Genomic DNA, 23,112 nt, shown 5'->3' with positions numbered 1-23,112 from the left:
TTAAAAGAAAATTAAAGGTCAAAGGAGGATGTTGAAGCTACCTAAACATTTTATGATATGACAACCGTCAGAATCTCAATATATGGGAATATAGTATCTAGACATCATTTGAGTCTAGAAGGGTTAAGACCAAATAATCATTGAACTCTTCAGACAAGTTCCTACTTACTTCTACATATGGTCAAGAAATATTCGATCACCGAGGATGCAAGATATTTCACTTGCCAATATTTTTCAATGAATACACTTTTCGTGTCTAACCATGGTAAACAAAAAGTTTATCAAGATACATCATCTAAAGCAGTGGTTCTAAAACTTTTTCAGACAGTCGCCCCTTGGCTACCAGATGGACTCCTTGTTTCCCCTCCCCTTGAAACATATTAAACTACATAACAGTGCTGTGCATTCCTTTATAATTCTAATATCAATTTAATTATCTATTAATTGCATACACGTTTCTTTGCTTTAGTGTTTACAACATATATTTTGTCATTAAGAATTTGAAAAGAAAAGCAAAGCTATTTATTGCTTAAAATGCTCTTAATGCAAGCATGTCAGTCCCAAACTGCAGCTTTTGCCTCACTGCCCCCCACAATATCAATCATCCGTCCCCAAGGGGGCCACTCCGCTCACTTTGGGAATCACTGATCTAGAGCATCTGAACCCTAAATCTCCATTTTATAATAATTTTTCAAAGTACCATGAGTAAAACCCATTTACAAGATAGGAAATTGTACCTTTCTCTCTTTATCAAACTGCTTTTGTGCTTCCTCTTTCTCCCGCTGATACTGTTCCTCCAAAGCAACTAATCGTTTTTCCATCTCTTCTTTCAGGTCAATACCTTGTTTCTCAAGCAATTCAACTTGAGCGAACTGCCAATCAGCAGGTTCTCCTGAACCAGGGGTTTCTGCAGATTTTTCTGCAGATTTTGTTTCCCGCCGTTCCCTGACTGTTGTTGAAAAAGGGAAAATCATGTAAGCTCAAGAATTCATTATACAGTACTACAGTATGTGAAAATTTTTACTTGATGCATATTCATTTGAAATTTGCCACTTGAGTACATATCTATTCTATTTAACAATGGATATACAGTACTATCAATTTCATTAGATCCACTTTACATATTAATGAAAACTTTAACAAACTTATGGGCACATAAGACACTAGTAAATAAAGTAAAATCATATTCACATTTTAAACCTTGTGAGTGGGCTTTCTCTAGTATCATTGTTGCATATGATCAGCATTCTATAAAATTCCATCCTAAGTACATTCTAACCTCTTTTGAGCAGATTTATGAGACTATGCAAATGACATAGTGGGCTGATAAAAATCTTTGAATCATCAAATTACCTTAAGAGTTATTAACATAAGAAATTTTAAAAGTAACTTGCATTTTCCTAGCTCTACAAACCTATCATTAAAAAAGGGAATGTCTTCAGCGGAGCTGGAATGACCGATGCAATTGTTAATGAGGTAGTCCACGACAAGTGGTCAATGCAGGCGAGTAACCCCGCCCACTCTCCAATAAAAGACTCTTCACTTTTGAACTTTGGCTCAGGACTGAGAGTAGTGGTTGAGGTGGGAAGTTAAACTTTAAAGAACTGAGTTTTGTATACCTAGGAAAAATACAAATTACTTTTAAAATTTGTTATTTGTTCCTAACCATATACAAACCTTTCATCCTTTACAATGTGGAGACTAACTTACTGGTGGATATGGAGTATTATCATTATTACTAGCTAAGCTAAAACCCTAGTTGGAAAAGCAGGATGCTATAAGCCCAAGGGCTACTAAAGGGAAAAAATAGCCCAGTGAGGAAAAGTATTAAGGAAATAAACTACAAGTGAGTAATGAACAATTAAAATAAAACATTTTAGGAATAGTAACAACATTAAAACAGATCTTTCATATCTAAACTATAAAAAGAGACTTATGGCTGTCTATTCAACGTAAAAACATCTGCTACAAGTTTGAACTTTCGAAGTTCCATTGACTCTACTAGAACAGAACTAGTTGGTTCCTTTTCTTCCCTAGACAATATCAGTCTTGTTAGTCCCATAAAGGAGTGAAGGAGATGACTCCAGCAGCCTCCTATAAGTCCCCTATAAGTCCATCATAAGGATCAGTCGGATGATATAACCTGGCAAGTTCTTAGTTAGTACCTAGTACTTGGTTGATGAAGGAATCCTTCTCCCCCAAAAGGGGAGACACAGTATGGAATGAAATGCCTGGTGTATGATGGCCAATGGATAGGTATTCATTCCACCATCTTCACCCTCATAAAGGGAGGATGGGGAAACTACTTTTTACAGATCCAGTATAATAAGAATGGCGCTCAGAATGTAGCTAACCAGAATCAATATCAGATCCAACATGCATTGATACCAATACTTCATCCCAAAGTAGGGGGAAGGAAAGAAGCAGAAGAATCAGTCATTCTACCATTCCTACAGAATTACTGTACATCTAACATATTACAATAGAAAAGTTTCTACCTGCTCCATAAAGGAGCTGGGCTGGATCCAAAACTACTAGACCTGTCACCTCTGAGCCAAGAACAAATGTTGGAGGACTTTTGAGTATAATACTTTGGACGAGGCTGTAAAGGTTGTTTAGCATTTCAAAACTATTTTATCCCCTATATGACTGCAGATTCTTCAGAGTTTTGGCCATGAACTTGGGCACAAATTTAAAAAGAGACTACCTTCCAACATGCAGCATATGTTATTACATTAAAGAGACCATACAACTCGACTACTCTTTTCGCCGATAATAAGGTTAGTAAAAACACAATCTTGAGAATCCGATCTCTGTCTGACAACTTTCTCAAGGGCTCATAAGGAGTATGCATTCATACCATGAGTACATAGGTCACATCCCACTTTACGGGCCCAAAATCCCGTGGTGGGCAAGACTTCTCAAAGCTCCTCATAAGCATAGACAACTCTCATGAGGAAGAAGGGTTATTGACCCTCAGTTGAAAGACCAAATTCAAGGCAGAGTAGTAGTATTTCCAGCCACAACTGATAGCTACTTCTCTCAGTGAAAGACGATGAAGTCCATGACCTGTACTAGAGAAGTTTTGACTTGAGAATCATCCCTTCTTCAACATCAAGGGAAGATGGCCTACTTTCGCTGGTGGACAGAATTGCAAAAGACCATTACAAATATCCAGACATCTCCTGTACAGACCTTGTAAGAAGCTTTTTGCTTGGAGACACGGGATAGTCTCCAACTGTGAAGTGCAAGCGACTTCCCAGATTGGTGGTACCTCTGAGGTGCAGCCAGCAGAGAAGGGTGGTCCATAGTAATAATTCTCTCAGGACCTTGACTAGAAGTGATAAAAAATCGGGACACCACTTGGCTTGTGACAAGGAGCCGCAGCCCCTCAACAAACGGCCCATGACTATCCATTACACCTAACGTCAACCTCAAAAGGTGCCATCCTCTCAAAATAGGATACAGCAGTTCTATGTTTAAAGAAGGAAACAGCAATTCACTGCCAAAAGGGTGTAGGAGGTGCCTAAGATCTCCCAACATATGGTCGGCAAAAGGTGTACCTAGGCCTGCACAACACTGTACACCTCTGTCCCACCAATCCAGGCCACAGACAAGGGGGCCTGTGACTTCTGGGGTGCTGTCCATCCCCCTTATTCTTGGAAATATAACTGACCTTCCTGGACCTCTTCAACTTGTTAAAAGAAGTGGAAGAATCAGAACTGGAAGATGAGAAGGACAAAGAGAAAGATCTAGAAGAGGAACAAACTTACTTTTTCCTCTTACCAATCATCCCCTCAGGTTCTGCAAGCAGAAAAGTCCAGGTATGAGTGACCATCGATGATGAATCTCCCAAGGGGAGAAACTACAAGGGGTTTCTTTGACAGGAACCACAACAAAAGGAACACTATCACAGGAAGTGGCAAGAACACTCTGTAGCACTTGTAGCATAGACACACTTCACAAACCCTGTAAAAACTCCTTGATGTAGATCTAAGCTCTCCCTGCTCCTGAAGCATACTCCACAGGACTAAGAAGGGGAGCATACCCAGAAGTTTCAGCACATGATGAATATGATAAGAAGCACAAAATACTAAACAGTCTTTCTTGCATTAACATGGATTTTGCCAAGTATGACACCGAAGAAGACTTAGTCCTCCTGCTCCTCAAAGAATATACCTGGGCCCCCAATCTACACTCGATAAATGGGGATTACTGCAAACAATCATGTCCCTGAGGTGCAGAGTGAATGGATATATCACCAGTTTAGCCATAAACTGAGGCAGTGTCTAACCTACACTTATTCCTGCTATGTTTCGTTGACATGAAGTATGAGAAAAAGATTAAACAGCCTTGGATAGGATGCAACAGCACAACCATACTTGTTGTCGCTGAAGAAAATATTTTAGTGAAAAGTCTTTAATAGGAGAGAGGGCAGGGCTACTCACCAGCACTCATTACCAGTTGTTAAATACCTAATTATAGATTTCAACAGCCATTCCAGCTCTGCTGAAAACATTCACTATTTCAGAGGACAAGATTTCAAAGTAACAACTTTTAAAATTGCATCAAAACACTATTAAGAAGAAAAATCTAAAAAATACTCACATCTGGTTATTGTAAGAGTTAAAAGCTATAAATAAAGCTATACAATGGATGCCATCTCATGTAATTCAGCAAAAGAATATATATTGGCTGATAACCCAGTATTAAGCTTTTCTGTGTATGCACTCTATACTATATTTACTGTAGTGCTGAAACTGAATTAATGTGCTACAAATCTGATGGTGGTAGCATTCCACAGTATGGAAACCAAAAATTCTGCATAGTAGTAAATTACCTCTTGTATAAAAGTATAGTACAATATAATACGCTATAAAATACCTTGCTCTGGATGGTTGAACCTAAAGACATGATTCTTCCCAAGAATGACACGAGATCCAGTTTTTAAGACTGTTGGCTCTACCAACTCTCGTCCATTTACGTAGCAGAGAGCTTGTGGTCGGGGATGTAAAGATACTACACCTTCCTGGTTCTGTAAAACATAATCTTATATTAGAGAAAGAATAACAACATTAGCAAATTTACAATACTACTTGCCTTGATAAATTACCTGTTCACTTAAAGATTCCAGTTAAAGCTATTACTTTAGAAAGAGATATGAAACGGAAGATTGCTCGATATAACCTTTTTTTCCAATAGCAAAATAAACAGATATGCATTATTACTGTACTTAAATTTTTTATTTATGAATAAAGATTGTATGCATGGTATTGAACAAAATAGAAACAAAAATAGATGAGTAAACTCAGCCACCTTACTAAAAATAAGTATTTAAGAAGTGAGCCAAGTTTTACTGTAAAAGGCCCTTGATACTGTATTCTGCTGGCTAAGAAATAATAGTTTGTAGGAATTTTTTGAGATTTCTGTATTACTTTAAAGATACTTGGTTAAATGAAAGAAAAACATGCATTACAATCCTTAAGTGGTTATAACATTACCAAATTTATACTTATGAATATTTACCTTTGCCTCAAACAAGTTATAATAAACTATACTATTCACCTATCTTATATAATATTTCCATCTATTCTCACCTCAAACAAGCAGTGCTCAGACTTTATATGAGCACCGTAGAGCTGTATATCTTGAGGAATATTTGACTCGGCAGATCCAACTTTAGTAATGCCATCCTTTATGTAGTAAAGAAGACACTCTGACATTGATGGGTCTTCATTTAGGTTCACCAAATGTGGAGTCTGTAAGATGTCAAGATAAAATCAATATGAATAGCATACCAACAATTCTGCTTAATAAGGAAATATGTAAGTGAATAGCAAAAATTATACTACCTCCCAAACATTTTCACTCAAATATTTATTTTTTCAATAGGATGTATAATAGAACTTTCAACATTCCAACTCTATCATATACAGTATTAATTACAGACTAGTAATTCTTATTATATATAATGGAATTCTAAATTCCATCAGTTTTTTTCTACTGAATAATAATGCTGACTTAAACCAAATGCTAGTAGAATCGTGACTTGCAAAGAATAATGGTAAGTTACAATCTTAAAAGGTTAAGAGAGAGAGAGAGAGAGAGAGAGAGAGAGAGAGAGAGAGAGAGAGAGAGAGAGAGAGAGAGAGAGAGAGAGAGAGAGAGAGAGAGAGAGAAGTGAGTGTGTGTGTGTGTGTGTGTGTGTGGGGACAACAAATTCCCCAATATAACATTTCGCTAAACTGAGATGTAGGTGAAAGAGCTAAATAAATTACTCCAAAAAATCTGTAAAGGATTTACTGTTCTTTTAAAGTGATCACAATATAATATACAGACCTTTTTAGGAGAAAATATGCCAAGAGTGTTTCCATCTTCTTTCAGGGCCACACCCATCTCAGCAAAAACAGCTTCCCGCTGCAAACGTATACTTTCAGTGCGTTTCAGTTTCTCTTCCCAGGTCTCATTAAGTTCTGGTTAGAGATTAAAGAATTAGTTTGTGGTCTTAAATTTTCACAAAGTCAGAATCACTAAAATTTAAAGTCAGGACTGACGAGGAAGGAAACCTGCTAAGATCTTTCAAAGATCATGACTTTTTTAGCTTTACCGTAGGCTTCCCAGGGGCTTACTGCCTAACATAACCCTTCAAAATTTCTTATGGAAGTTCACAAAATTTTACAATAGGAATACTTTCTTACCCTATCATAGGTTTTTTAAATACTGTTCAGAACCACTTTTTATTTGTCAATACAGTATCATTTTAAATTTCATTACATTTATCTTTCAAGAGTTACAGTATAAAATTTATACTGCATCGTTTGTCTATTTTATTCTTCTTAGTCTAGTTTTTCTTTACCTAAATGGGCAAATAAACTTCGAAAAAAATTGATGTTTGAAGTCTTACTACAGTACAATGAAAAAACAAAAAAGAACTTAAAATACTGTACAGTACCTTCATTTTAACTTCCCACAAGTTTGATGAATTGTAATCAAAACGCATACTTTTAAAAATAAAAGGCTACGGGCAGAAGAAAGTAAACTTATATGCATGAAATAATATTTATCTCCCAAAGCCTATTACCATGTCTTGTTAAAACTGACTTTAAATTCAAGTTTTGAAATTATAATTATCAATATTATTTCTGAAAGCTTATTTAGGATTAAATTACAGAGAAAGGAAGATGCTACCTTACTGCTGTAGTTATCCATTAAGTGGGAACAGTTAACAATGTAAAATCTACAAATTGATAATTTTTACCTGCAATGAGCTTCTCATTAGCCTGAAGTTGATCAACTGCACATTCAGCAACTGTAGACACAGGGGAGTTGATCTTTGGAGTTTCCTTGTCATTCCTACTATTCATAACCTTTGTAATCTCCTGACCTGAAAGTATCAAACAACGTAAATGACAGCAAGTCTAACAATAAAGTGAAAAATACAAATTTTGTATGTTATTTACCCCATAATAAACAGTTACACCTCAACAGGTAAATGCTTTCAAACACCATTAAATTTGAAATTCAGAACATTATAAATTCTAAACATTTTACATAACTACAAGGATATTTTATTCTCATATGTTTCAACTTTTAGTTCTTTCACATAAAACAGTTACTATCCAAAGTTAATTCAATTATATTCAAATGTCTAAATTAAACCCTTCAGGCTAAGTTACTTTATCTTTCTCTAGACTGTAGGTAGAAGAAATGGTGATTTAATAAAAAAAGAATAAATATCTGTATAAACAGTGTAGTTAATATTGTATTTATAGGATACAAACAAATATACATGGCATCAAAGATGTGAAGAGGCATAAAAATAAATTATTTTACTTGTATATGGACAGATTATATTATTAAATAGAAAATATAAAGCTTTATGTGAACATAATTATTGAATGCATCGTTGGATTTTTATAAATGTGCAATCATTATCTAAAATATCCTATACTGTATGTCCTTCCACATTCTATGAGTATTCAAAATCTGAAGAGTTAACTATGGCCTGTGGTCCAGGAACTACAATATGAAAAAAGTTAGTGGGAGCCCTGTTACAAATAGAACAAAATGATTACCATTCATTCAATAGATAATTTAAAAAATTACCATTTATTCAAAATATATGACTTTAAGGTTAACTTGTCACTGTTAAAAGCTAATCATATCTAGATAAGTATCAAAACTTCAATATTTACATATCTTCATACTTACCCAATGTCTGCAAACATTAATAAGAATACATGAATCTAAAACAAGATTTGTGATGCAAGGTAGACACATTATCATAGTAACAATTTCAAAAAGGAACTAAAGTTGATACAAAAAAACAAATTATTACATTGGTTGATTGTTGCTGCTGTTATCAAGTGTGTGTAAATAATGAAAAGCAATGCATCCACTTCAACATCTAAGTGTTAACTATCAGGGATGTTCATTCTGCAACTTCTAATCTACATGATTGAATCATTGCAATTACTGTTACTTCAATTACTTAGAATATTGGGAAATATCTTGCCAACGAAATAAGCATTGCAGCCAAAGCAAAACAAAATTATATGGGGACCACAATACTGTATATGAATTTGTAAAAATCCAAATAGAATTATAAACATTATATACTCGAGTTTAACTATACAGTGTACATAAACAATAAAACTTTTAGTGAAAATGTGTACTGTTCAACATTGGAAAATGCATTTTTGTGAGAACAAGACTAAATTTTATAAGCCATACAACCTTTTTAGTTGAAAAATTCTAAAAAATTTACAGGGTATAAAAATACATCTTAAAAGTACGAATAAAGCAATGTGGTTCATTAAATTTTATAAGTTATGCTAGCATTCTCATACTCCATAATGTCAACAGACCCAGAGCGCACAGGCACACAATATCAAGAGTAGTACAGTATATAAAACCAATTTTCAAGTGACTGCAGCTTTGCATATTGTAATGTATATCTGATTTAAAATTACTTGGATCTATAGAGAGTAAGCTGCTGTATATGTAACCAGTGAACAAAAATACTTATAACTATGATGGTAACTAACATCTAAGTTCCTCAGAACCCTGAATTCATCTTCAATACTTCAATTTTCATATCAATACTTCAATTGTATAGATAATGTGTGTCATTATATTCTGAACTTTAGTGCAGTAGCCAAATCAATGCTCATCTCTATAATAATACTCTATCTAAACATTTTACAAACACAGCAGAAATCTGGGAAAAATTACCATTGACCATGTATTTCTGTCTAAAAATAAATACCAATACAGTTTCCATTGCTCCATGGAGTAGAACTTAATGCCTGACTATTTGATTTTAAACAGAGGTGATCTATAAAAAGTAATAATTTTTCAATGAATAAGATCAAATCTCATGAGCTTCAATGCCTACTTTCATACATCTGATTATAATAATTGTGAGTGTATCATTGTTATTTGTGAATGAAATCATTAGAAATGAAATATTTCTTAATTAGGTCATACTCTCCCTTTCTTATGATACTAATCATAGCATTCCTTATGATATTGAAAGTTTATTTTTACCCTTTATGTTCATTCCTAGTTAAATAAATAAGAGCTTTCTGTGGTTAATGTTTGTGATGAAGGGTAATATCTTATCTGAGCTTAAAATTTATAAAGGGGAGCAAATTAGGCAAGCTACCAATATCAGTTAACCAATTCAAATATGTAATTGCAAATAAACCACACAACTCCCATTTAACCTAGATTTCAGTTTTTCTGACAATATATAGTCCTCTATGTGCTATACTTTTGAGAGATAACAATATTGTCTGATAACAATATTTTCTTTTCTTATTTTAACTGTATTAAACTTTAAATACTTTCCTTGCAAAAACTAAAACTGCAAATAAATGAGGGTTCAAAAATACATATAAAGTCTATGATAATTCCTGAATAAGTACTATAGAAGACCATGAAACTAACAGCAAAACTTTACAATAGGGAATGAGTACTGCAAAGTTAAAAATCTATCCATAATATATGTTAATATTTTTGTAAAGAAATAAAATTGGCATTAGTCTAAAACTTAGTTACATTATTATTATCTCTCAAGACTAGAATTAAATAAAATCTATTAATCATTTCCTAGTAGATAATTTTGATATCCTTTAACTATCAAAGGAGTAATAGCCAAAAAAAAAAAAAAAAAAAAAAAAAAAATGACAAAGTTTTTATCTCAAAAATGTTCAAAATGCTTCATAGTAGATTGTGAGCTGTCAAATCCTAATCATGAAGTATTGAAATGTACTAATAAATGTGTTGAGCCCAATGCAAAACTAGCCTACACTGCGGGAAAGATGACTATGACTGCTGTATATCTATATAACTAAGGAATATACAGTACTGTATATGGCAATAGAGAAACTTTCACAAAATTTACTTTTGAAGAACTGAATGTGTTAATGATTTTACACTTCTTTTTACTAATATTGCACTAACATTTACTAGTCGTAGATTTATCATAAACCCAAGTCAATTATTAAAAATAAATATGATTACCAAAATAAAATGAGATTCTGAGCTTTTATTAGCACTAAACTTCATTACTATACACTGTAGCTCATCAAATAAAAAGAACTCTTGAAATGAAAAGATCACTGCTTGCTACAACTTGAAAACTTGAATGATTTAGTTCATTTAAATTGGCAAGCAGATACCGGCCAAGAACTACTTCCTTTTTTGTGAAAGGAACTTTCTAGCTATGCAAAGCCCTAGAGTGGACCTGGGGCACATCATTTCGTGCGAGAGCAGTATATCATTGACATTCCCACTAGTTTAACCAGCTATCAGAGTAGAATTTGTTTCCACTAATTTAACCAGCTATCTAAGTAGCATTTTTAAACATGTCCTTGCACAGCACTTTTCAAATTCATTAACCATGAAACTAGCCTTCAACATGTGTCCTGTAATTGTATATAGCATTATCATATGTAGACAATATAAAATCACATACAGTATTACATTACATAAATTTTCTAAATAAAAGTTTTCCAACAGGTCCCTAATCATTCATTGTAAAATGTATAAGGACCTGTTATACATATCCAAAAATCAATTACTATGAATAATACCTATCTATAACACACCCCTGTCATGTTTAGGAAAAACTATTCCTTTCCTTTGTCTACAATCTGTACAGTAATAACACTTAAAAGGCTATCAGCTCTTATAATTGTGATTCTGGAAATTCCTCAACAGCCACAGTATTGGAAGGAGTAGATTCTCCTAGGATTTTAATAATGTGTAAATTAAAGTGCTTTTTGAACAGATTAAATCATCCATGACTCGCGTTAAATGAGCTGCACGAGATACTACCGCTAGAGTGTTATGGGATCCTTTGACTGACCAGACAGTACTACCTTGGATCCTTCTCTCTGGTTACGGTTCACTTTTCCTTTGCCTGCACATACACCGAATATTCTGGCATATTTCTTTTACAGATACTCCTCTGTCCTCATACACTTGACAACACTGAGATACCACACAATTCTTCTTCACTAAGGGGGTTAACTTCTGCACAGTAATTGTTCAGTGGCTAATTTCCTCTTGGTAAGGGTAGAAGAAACTCTTTAGCTATGGTAATCAGCTCTTCTAGGAGAAGGACACTCCAAAATCAAACCATTGTTCTCTGATCTTGGATAGTGCCATAGCCTCTGTACCATGGTCTCCCACTATCTTGGGTTAGACTTCTCTTGCTCGAGGGTACACTCAGGCACACTTTTCTATCTAATTTCTCTTTCTCTTGTTTTGTTAAAGTTTTTATAGTTTATATAGGAGATATTTATTTTAATGTTATTCTAAAATATTTATTTTTTCCTTGTTTCCTTTCCTCACTGGGCTATTTTCCCTGTTGGAGCCCCTAGGCTTATAGCATTCTGCTTTTCCAACTAGGGTTGTAGCTTAGCAATTAATAATAATAATAATGAAAGTTTTTCACTCAAATTGTCTCCTGTTAGGCCTACTTTTTAAGCTTAAGGAACACGACTCTGCCACATAAAAATAATGTTACTTTAGGGTTACTTCTAACTATTTCATTCTAATTTATGTGAATTTATAGCACCGGTGCTTTGAATTCCTGTATTTTTTAATAATTTCATATTTTGTTAGTCATTTTCCTTTTATTCCTTTCAAATAATTTAGAATGTTTGTTTTAATCTTATACCAAATTCAAATTGAATAAAACATCTTAATAATAATAATAATAATAATAATAATAATAATAATAATAATAATAACTAGAGAGGCACTCAGTAGAGCATAGACTTCCGCCGCGGCAGCTTATTTTTCAAAATTTTTCCCGACCTTAACCTTGACATTTGACCGTAACATATATTAACTGGCATGTATTTTCATACACTCAAATATGAACTAAGTCTCAGTGACGACGATGTCCGAACTTATGGCTGATTACATGAATTGGACATTTTGCTTGACCGTGACCTTGACTTTCCAAAATTTAATCATTTCCAGCTTTTTTCCATAACTAAATCCCTTGACGTTTCATTACTCTATGAATAAAATTGTGGCCAGGATGCTGTTCACAAACAAACAAACACACAGACAGGAGCGAAAACATAACCTCCTTCCAACTTCGTTGGCAGAGGTAATAATAATGATAACAAAATAATGTATAAACTATAGTACTGTATTCACATTTCTCATTTGATGCAATATTCTTTTTATGAATCAAGATTTTTCAAAAGTCTGACCATTCTTTACATTCAGATCTCCCTGGACAATTCTATCCTGTTCGTAATACTAGGCAGGCAGTTAATTCTAATAGCCAGGCCTTCTCCATCATGAGGCTCAATACTACACAGTATTCTAGAAGCTTTATTCCAGCTGTTACCAAGTTGTGGAATGATCTTCCTAATCGGGTAGTTGAATCAGTAGAACTTCAAAAGTTCAAAGTTGGAGCAAATGTTTTTATGTTGACCAGGCTGACATGAGTCTTTTTATAGTTTATGTATGACATACTGTATATGTTTTTGACGTTGTTAATAGTTTATATAGGACATATCTGTTTTGACATTGTTACTGTTTTTAGAATGATTTATTGTTAATTAATTCTCATCATTTATCTATTTCCTTATTTCCTTTCCTCACTGGCCTATTTTTCCCTATTGGAGCCCTTAGGCTTATAGCATCTTGCTTTTCCAACTAGGGTTGTAGCTTGGCTAGTAATAATAATAATAATAATAATAATAATAATAACAATAATAATAATAATAGTAATAATAATAATAATAATAATAACAATTGTCATGTGAATGAACCAATTTCTAAGTAACAAAGATTTTCTATGTAGTACTGTACTTTAACCTCCAGTAAGTCTCACTTATATCTAACTCCAAGCTTTTCCAAAATATCCCTTACTACAGTACAGTGCATCACATGGAATTTGTTATGGAATGAAAACAGTACACTGAAACTTTCCTAATTCTTTGAAATAAGTTATATAATTTTTCATAACATTAAATTAAATTCCTCAATACGATAAAATATCCTAAACCTAAATCTAAATATTAATTAAATATAAATTTTCTAATTTCAGTCCCTGACAACAATACTCTAATTTTCCCTGCTCACTTTTCTAGTAACAGCAATTTCACATTAATAGGAAATGAAAAGAAAAAGTTATTAAAAATCTTTGTTGTGAACTGTTACCCATGTTTAAATTTTAACACTAAACAAGCTTGTTTGTATAAACTTCTAGTTAACTTTGATGATCCTAGCAATACACTATTCATCAAACATGCATACACATATACATTACTGCATATTCATACTAAAGCAAAGTTCAAATATAGTATTTCCAAAATACTTTAATCCTTATCAGATGAAGTGAATTCTATCCAGGTTCAATATTGAACTATGATTTAGTTTGAGAAATAAGGCTTGCATTAAAAACAGTTTGAGATTATCAAATCGATTTAAAGTGAAAATACAGTAGTTCCAAAACTGAGTTAAGAGACATGATGTCTTAAAATTGTTAGTAAAATAAATGCATATCCAATGTGAACATTTATCTTATCAAATCAGATGAAAGTACTTTCTGTATAATCAAAGAAAGGCCATGGTCATCGGTATCTTCCCAAGTACACAATGTTTCTATATTCCCAAAAATAAGTACAGTACAATAGTCTAAGAGTGCCCCACTGCAATGCAACAAAATTAAAACAAAACTAACCAATTATAGGAATGAGATTTGGCTACAGCACCATGAAAATAACAATAAAAAAGGACACTGCTTACAAAAATGGCTCAGCCTCACATTCACTAAACTCATTTGCATAACAAAATATTCCAGCAAGTTCTATCATAATAGTCATACCCTGAAAATAAAAATAAAATAAAACTGAGACTTACTGCACAAAGCATGTGATGAGTGTTGCATATACAGCAGGCCTTCACACACCAATGGTGGGATAAGGCTGCTAAGCCGTGCAGTGTGCTATTTCACGAAAAACTGAGCACCTCCTGCCACAAAACATTAGTCAGATGACTGATTGACTGTGGGATATCAACTTGTCAAATGGTCAGCTGAATATGCCATTAAGTGCAGTCAAGCCACAAAAACTGAAGACGGTGTGACATATTGACAAGTTTTTATTTATTTGTATAGGTATAACTAAGAAGCTGTTTAATACCATAAAGTGCACTGTCCAATCAAAGGTCTTATTTCAAGAAAGGTTTTGATCACCAATATTTACTTTTCTCATAAAAGCTTGACATGCCAATGTAAAATAAAATTTCTTATTCATCACATAATTTGTTTGTTGAACACAGCTTTTTTTTTTTTTTTGCTCTCTTATTGTTGTCTTTAGTAACAGTGCACATTTACAGCTATGATGTAGCCACAATGCCCTCAGAGCAACATCTATCTATCCTTATTATTCATGTACAAAAAGACATGATGGAGGGATAGTGCAAAATGACACTTCAGCTCTGACCAAATACAGTAGTGCACTCTGGGCAAAACATTCATAGAGCAATGCAAGGGCACTCCAAGGAGAGAGGAGCAGACCAAAAAATACAGCAAAAAACAGCTCGAGTAGCAAGGGAGTAAACCAGCCCATACATGACAATAGGCATGGGCACAGCTTGGGGTGTAGTGAATAGGGCAGGCTACTTACATGAACCTAGATCGGCAGGACGATTTTCATTGTTGTTGTAGATGACCTTGCAATCCGGGCCTGTTGCAGGTGGCATTAGGGAGAAAATGGCACCCACGTTAGCTCGTTCCTCAACAGCTGTCTATGGTCTAATCCTGTTTGACCATATGACTAAGCTGTTTAGAGGCAGTGAGTGGACAGCAATATTGGTGCTCGAGAATCACTCGTCATGAAAGCTCACCCAGATTGTGCACTGGTTAGGGATGGTTAACTCTTCCCTTTTCTAAAGTTCCCCATTTGCTTTGAACTTGTAAATTCACATGAGACTTTGATACACGATTTGAGAGTAAGGGCACTTGATTGCACGAATTTCAGATAATCTGCTTAGTCACTGTTTGCAGAAAATGTGATGATACTGCTTCGTATTAAAAAGGATTGACTACCATATTTAAACTAAAAGCTTTCTAGAAGTAAAAAAAAAAAACCTTCCAAAATAGCAGAACCATCTATTTTTCCCATTCTCTGGTGTGAATCCTAGCAAGCAACTCTCACAAATGCTCTAGTTATGAAAACCTGCTTAATATCCTACTGATTAGCGAGTTGGCTATAGAGTTAAATAAGAAAGACAGTATAATATTCAGCTACACATACCTTCTTGAACTTCAATGCCCTCAACTTTAAGGAGGTCACGAAGACGCTGAATCTCCTCCTTCAGTTCACGGATCAGCTTAGCATTTGCATCTTCATTGACAACAGCATTGCAACGAATAGCTTTGGCTCGATCAGCATAGCTGAAAAAGTAATTATACTGAAAAAAAAAATACTGCACCATCATACTAGACATATCCCCAAAATACCAGCTCTTGAATATTATTTACGTTCTATCAGTTCTAGTTTCATAAAAAATGCTAATGTTTGAAATACTGTAGCGTACTGTACTGTATCTTCAACACTTACCGCAATGTAGAGAGAGTTTCATCATAATTGATATCCGCAGGGGAGATAGCTGCCACCATTGCCGTTTTGCTGTTTCCACCGAGATTTTCACGGAGTAGCCAAGTCAAGACCGAGTCACGATAAGGAATAAATTCAGCTTTCCTCTTCTTATTAGGTTTAGAAGCCTGAAAAATAATTCAATCACCTGATTATGGAGCTCTTAAGTAATTCCTGGCATTTTAACAATAAGCATCACTACAACCTCCTTAGTTTCTTCAAGTGAAAGAATAGCTATAGGGTACTAGTCCCATTATAGTACCGATCATGAGTGCTATGTGGTCAAACTTGATTAAAAGAATGAAATAGATTTTCAAATAAAACACGTACCTTACGAGTATTCACCTATTACAGTGATACAGTAACGGTATTGAAAAAAGAGGTCAAAAGTCAGAACATAGGAATCAAATACACCAGATTCCAAAATACAAAATACAATGGAACATAGGGAAAAAAGTATGACTCAATATATACGACTAAAGAACACTACTGCAGTATTATTCAATTATCATCATCATTCCAATTAAGACTAAACTGAGATTGGTTATTCCTTACCATTTCTGCTAGAGCGGAGATAACTTTGCCGAGAGTGGTCAAGCTTTTGTTAATGTTGGCACCCTCTTTGAGTCTTGTTCCCTTGGCTCCAGTTGAATCTGCACGCTCAGAGCCAGCTAAATCTACCAGTGATATCTGAAAGAAATCCAAGATTTTATATCATGTACTTGTAATTGTTCATAATTCTTCAGTGTAATATTAAAAAAACAAAAAAAAAACAAAAAATGACATGAAATTAAGAAAAACTTCAAATAAACAGATTCAGAAACTTAAGGTCAATTTGGTAATTAGCAAGAAAGCAAGATGAATAATTGATTTATATTGTATTGCACTGTGCTTTCAAGAAAATAGCAATAGACAGTAAAATATTTTTACAATATATAACACTTGATTCAGGTACCTTCAATACATAATGTTCAGTATGTAAGATTTTTTTTTTTAATTTATGGATTACCTTGGATACTCGTTCTGTAGACAGATTTGTTGTTGTGTCATTTCGGCGCTGAGTTAATACAATGGAAAATACAGCATGGGATCTTGAAGAAGTCTCATTCATGTTGGTGGCAGCCACAGTCCTATTTGAGTTAAGTGGAAATGTACAATATTTGAAATACTAACATTAGCCCACACAACATGGGCATCCTACTGAAAATCTTACAATATTCAACATAAGTGAATATCATTGTCTCTCAAAAAAAGTCTAATATACAATGGCAAATAACATCACTGTTATTGAAATTAATGGAACTATACAGGGTAGTAAAATAATACAAGTTCATACCTAGCCTTGTTGCCCTCATCGATAAGGCTATGTATATCCTCATATGAAGTAACTGCCAGTTTAGCCAAGTCCTCTACATATGGTCCAAGGAGAGGGTGCTCTCTTACACGGAGACTGTTCTTATTCTTTGGGTTCAGTAAATCTCGGACACGCTCACAATAGATTTCCATGTAGCTTACCTGTTAAAGATAAAAGATGACTCGAAAATATAATAATAAAATTTTCTTATTAATATCCAAAGACAAATATATTCCCTCTATGTATAAACATGAAAGGTAGCACTTTATTGACTTCTATTAAAATATGATTAAAATATAAATGATGGTTAGTTCTGTAGGGAAGGACTATAGACAATTTTACTTATGCCAACTCACTTCAACAGAGTACTGAAGCTCATCATCACTACAGCTTGACATTTTATCAAACATATCTTTACAAATGAGAGGAATAATCCCTTCCTGTCCATCCTCTTGTTTTCCCATCATAGTATAGGACTTCCCTGCTCCTGTTTGACCATATGCAAAAATGCACACATTGTAACCTGAAGAAGAAATCAAATAAATCAATTAAACAAAATCTAAATTATGATTTGGATAATCAATAATTAATCTTGATACAGGGTTAGAAGGCAAACATTTCCAATGAATTATAGATGTCTCATTGAAAGGAATTTCTATTATAAAAGACATAAATTTCATTAAAACTTCAAGAAATCATGCAAAAACACTAAATTTCATAACAGAAAACCTACCAGTAATTTGAAAACTATTCAGGAATTATATTGAAGGAGTATGAACTGGTAAATACCATATTGAACTTTACTCAATTCTTACAGTAACAGAATAAATTCCTTTCTATAAAAGCCTTTAATGACTAATACAGAATCCAAAATCAAAATTAAAGGCCACAGTTTACCTTGGAATGCATGCTCAAGCATCTCCTCTCCTATATCTTTGAAGACATCAGACTGTGAGGCAAACACTGCGTCATTTACCTGGAAATAAGAGAAACAAAACCTTAAAGTTTGGTTTTATCTAAAGGAATTAAATATCTCCCCTATACAATAAAGAATAACGTGTCTGAATATATATATATATATATATATATATATATATATATATATATATATATATATATATATATATATATATATATATATATATATATATATATACACATATATATGTATATATATATATATATATATATATATATATATTTCTCCTGCCACTCTCAGTAGAAAGGGGGAGAGGGAGTAGTCACATCCTGGTGAAAGGGGGTACCCCCGACAGGTATACTAAAAAACCAAAATCTCTCACAAATTGGCGAGACTGCTGACTTGTAGTTAAGAAAGGGGGAGGGGGTGGGAAGGGTTGAATCTGTGTGCGTGCGTGTGTGCATATCTATCAAAATATTTAGCTTTCATATTTTGAAGCTAGGTTATGCTAGTATGTAGTATGTAATGGTGAAGTCTCTTTGAATTTTGACAGAAAGCTTTTCCCATAAAACTGCTCCAAAATATCATTTGTTTTGATGCTTTATTTCGATTACAAAATAACTGGATTATCAAAACGACTCTGTAGTAATATACATATGGAACATTTCCTTCTATATAAACTGCAATTCTACCAGATTTTTTTAGTATTATTAAAAAAGCATTAAAAAAAACTATTTATAAACAACAGTAAGATATTTAGAATTGGCAAGCCTTTGTGTAACGCATCACATTCCCCTTCAGATGTTTCTTATTATGCTCAAATATAATATTCCTGATAATGTTTACGTCTCTCCACCTTTGAATCTAGTACTGTACTAGTCTTTATTGGCCAACACTAACCTATCCATGTACGTATGCCTTAGCATCAATAGCAATAGCTGATGTGACTTTAATATATTATTGTTATTATTATTATCATTATTATTATTATTATTATTATTACAAGCTAAGCTACAGCCATAGTTGGAAAAGCAAAATGCTGTAAGACCAAGGGCTCCAACAGAGAAAAATAGCCCAGTGAGGAAAGGAAATAAGGAAATAAATAACCGATATAAGAAGTAATGAGTAATTTGAATTTATTTTAAGAACAATTACAACATTAAATCAGATATTTCAAATGTAAACTATAAAAAGATTCATGTCAGCCAGCTCATCCTTGAAAATTTGTTGCAAGTTTGAACTCTTGAAGTTCCACTGATTCAACTACTCGATTCGGAGGCTCATTTCACTATTTGGTCAAAGCTGGACTAAAACTTCTAGAATACTGTGTAGTATTGAACTTCATGGTGGAGAAGGCCTGACTCTTAGAATTAACTGCATGTCTAGTATTACGAACAGGATGGAAATATATTATAGAAGATCACTGCATCACTTGCCAAACTCAAAGTATTTGAGCATTTTCTTACGTCTATTTTTTCTTATAAGTATATCAAATATGGTTTATATATTGAAAATCATGGTTTCATGGAGAAAATCTCTCTAACAGTAACTTATAAATTACTTTCATAAGAAATTTCAAACATAATTCCATCAAAATTTATACAGAAATTTTCATAAAATACTGTTATAACTATGTAAAGAATGCTGGCATATACGAATGTGTTGCCATATGCCGTAATCTAATTCTAAATGTTCATTCGCGAAATTTAAGAAGATACAACATCGTATTAATTCAAAGTAAAGTAATAATGAAAAATATAGTCATGTTGACATATAGCTAGGAGAGAGAGAGAGAGAGAGAGAGAGAGAGAGAGAGAGAGAGGAGAGAGAGAAGAGAGAGAGAGAGAGAGAGAGAGAGAGAGAGAGAGAGAGAGAGAGAGAATCATTGGAAGAAAGCACGAATTTATATAAACAGTCATATACTGTATATATTCGTATACATGAACAATGAGAGAGAGAGAGAGAGAGAGAGAGAGAGAGAGAGAGAGAGAGAGAGAGAGAGAGAGAGAGAGAGAGAGAATCATTGGAAGAAAGCACGAATTTATATAAACAGTCATATACTGTATATATTCGTATACATGAACAATGAGAGAGAGGAGAGAGAGAGAGAGAGAGAGAGAGAGAGAGAGAGAGAGAGAGAGAGAGAGAGAGAGAGAGAGTCATTGGAAGAAAGCACGAATTTATATAACCATTCATATACTGTATATGTTCATATACATCAGAGAGAGAGAGAGAGAGAGAGGAGAGAGAGAGGAGAGAGAGAGAGAGAGAGAGAGAGAGAGAGAGAGAGAGAAAGAGAAGGGGGATCCCCAAAAATATATGAGGGTAGGGGGGTTATATTGAGTGAAGATCAATACAGTACGAGTAAGTCTCCACACCCACGCCCCCTTGTGTCTCATCACCAGGAACATTTATTTTCAAATTACACATGTAATGTACCATATAACAATGTAAAATGTACATTGTGTACAATAGAATAAAAATGGAATAAGCTTCTCGCAGACTGTGTTAAAGACGCATTAAAAGCTTCCAACAAGAGCGAGATTTATTGCATTTTAGTTCTAGATCACCTGAGGTAAAGTATTCAATTGGTTTAGCCCCGAAACCCCGGAAGAAATGCACTTATTTGGTTCTGAAACACCCGAGAAAAATGATCTAATAATTCAGAAATACCTAAGGGAAAGTATTACACAGGATCAGGACACTACTAACATGGCAGTACTTCCGCAGGGGAATGTTCAGATGAAGTAACACACTGAATTTGATAAATATGAGAAGCGCAAAAAATCTCTAACCTCTATATAAGTAAACCAGCACACAGTAAATATCTTCTTCTTTCTTAAAATCGTGGTGATTGCTTTTTGTGGAAAAGTATGGGAAAGATTTTTTAAATGAATAAAAAAGAAAGCCAAACAGGATAGGTTCCTACGATTTATCAATAAAATTACCAAAACAAATAGAATGAGTGATAAAAAACAAGTCACACTGTTATTACTGGTTTTTAAAGGAGAGTCAACGAAGTTAAATATCATATATTATATATATATATATATATATATATATATATATATATATATATATATATATATATATATATACATATACATATATATATATATATATATATATATATATATATATATATACAAATACATACACATATATATGTACATATATATATATATATATATATATATATATATGTTACTGTCTACTTATATTCAGATTAGATAAACTACTCACATGATGTTTTTTAGTTTTATAGTAAAAAACATCCAATTGAAATGTCATGCAAACTCATATCTTGTCTTACGTCTTATCAAAATGACTACAAAACACTTGTAACATTCCGACATAGTGTGGATAAAAATGGATAATTTAACAAAATGGGAGATGATAATGGTAAATTAAACTTAACCTATCAATACGTATAAAAACTCTTGAAAACTTCTAGTTAAATAATCCCGTTTCTCTTTCCTTGATAATATAAATATTTCAGGGATTTAATAAAAGGAAAAGCTCGAGACAGATACCATCAAAAGAGTATTATCTACTATAAAAACAATAAGGAAAATATTTTCTTTTGTTTAAATCCTTTTGTAGGATACTCGATAGAATGTGCACAAGTGCTTTTATTTCAGGAAATATCAAAATAAAGCATTAAAACTAATATTCTTAAATGCCTTGTTACAATACCAAGCAAGAGAGCTTCAGTCTCTATGGACTCAGAATGATTTTTAAAATGGACCTCATACGCAACAGGAATAAGAGAAAAAAAAAACGTTTCTAAAAAAATCAAGAAATATAGCAAATATAATAAAGATTACGCATGAGAAACACTTGTTTCATGATATTGGGGGCATACAGCAATATCGCCCAGTCATTAATCTTATGTTACTAAAAGATATTTATTCATATTTTCTTTAAATTATGAATGAAAGACTCTGGCACCTATATAGCTAGTAGTGTAAGCGCCCTTGCTATGTTTACCTTTAAAAGTGTAAACAGAGAGATTTCATCATGCTGTATAGGTCATATAAACTCTGCGGATACAGCCCACCTTATTTAACTTACTAATTTTTTTCTACATCATTATACATGTACAGATAAATTGTGGTGGTCTCACAAATAATTCATTCTATATATATATATATATATATATATATATATATATATATATATATATATATATATATATATATATATATATATATATATATTATAAATTAGATATGAAATTAATAACAGGGTGAGTGTTGCTACGGGTGGCAAGACTCCCCTCTAGTGTATATATAAAAGTAAATTAACTCAAAAGAATAAATATAATTTCATAAATAAATTCTCATATTTCAATCTATCGGTTTTCCTACCTGAGCACTGACTGATTTTTCCCTAAAGCTTTTCGTCCGTTAGAGTGTAATCAAAATTTAAACTTAGTGAAGATATGTATATATATATATATATATATATATATATATATATATATATATATATACTGTATATATATATATATATATATATATATATATATATATATATATATATATATATAGATGTATACTCGGAAACCTAACTCTCCTCCAAATTGCCGAATCAGCGGGTTGTAGTTAGGAAAAGGGGAAAGGGTGGAAAGGGTTGAACCCGTGTGAGTGAGTGAGTGAGTGAGTGAGTGTGTGTGTGTGTGCATATCTATCTAAATATTT

The 23,112-nt window shown here is 33.1% G+C and overlaps 1 protein-coding gene across 16 annotated transcripts in view; it reads right to left on the bottom strand.

Moving 5' to 3' along the window:
• The window catches only part of unc-104 (kinesin family member unc-104), a 348,954-nt gene that overhangs the window by 159,178 nt on the left and 166,664 nt on the right, over positions 1-23,112 (bottom strand). For 9 of the 16 annotated variants that reach the window (XM_068361054.1, XM_068361056.1, XM_068361058.1 and 6 more), the window contains 14 exons: positions 18,388-18,466; positions 17,847-18,013; positions 17,473-17,651; positions 17,146-17,266; positions 16,692-16,826; positions 16,467-16,481; positions 16,101-16,264; positions 15,795-15,934; positions 15,165-15,224; positions 7,259-7,384; positions 6,340-6,473; positions 5,598-5,759; positions 4,885-5,035; positions 738-949 (listed from right to left, as the gene is read on the bottom strand). In XM_068361054.1, coding sequence (XP_068217155.1) covers positions 738-949; positions 4,885-5,035; positions 5,598-5,759; positions 6,340-6,473; positions 7,259-7,384; positions 15,165-15,224; positions 15,795-15,934; positions 16,101-16,264; positions 16,467-16,481; positions 16,692-16,826; positions 17,146-17,266; positions 17,473-17,651; positions 17,847-18,013; positions 18,388-18,466 — 1,845 coding nt within the window. The remainder of the gene's footprint in view (positions 1-737; positions 950-4,884; positions 5,036-5,597; positions 5,760-6,339; positions 6,474-7,258; positions 7,385-15,164; positions 15,225-15,794; positions 15,935-16,100; positions 16,265-16,466; positions 16,482-16,691; positions 16,827-17,145; positions 17,267-17,472; positions 17,652-17,846; positions 18,014-18,387; positions 18,467-23,112) is intronic. The other 7 variants (XM_068361057.1, XM_068361062.1, XM_068361067.1 and 4 more) reach the window with 2 other exon arrangements.

This window comes from Palaemon carinicauda, chromosome 37 (assembly GCF_036898095.1).
Source record: "Palaemon carinicauda isolate YSFRI2023 chromosome 37, ASM3689809v2, whole genome shotgun sequence".
NCBI lineage: Eukaryota > Metazoa > Arthropoda > Malacostraca > Decapoda > Palaemonidae > Palaemon > Palaemon carinicauda.
The sequence above is the reverse complement of the archived record's forward strand: the minus strand, read 5'-3'. Positions and strand labels throughout refer to the sequence as shown.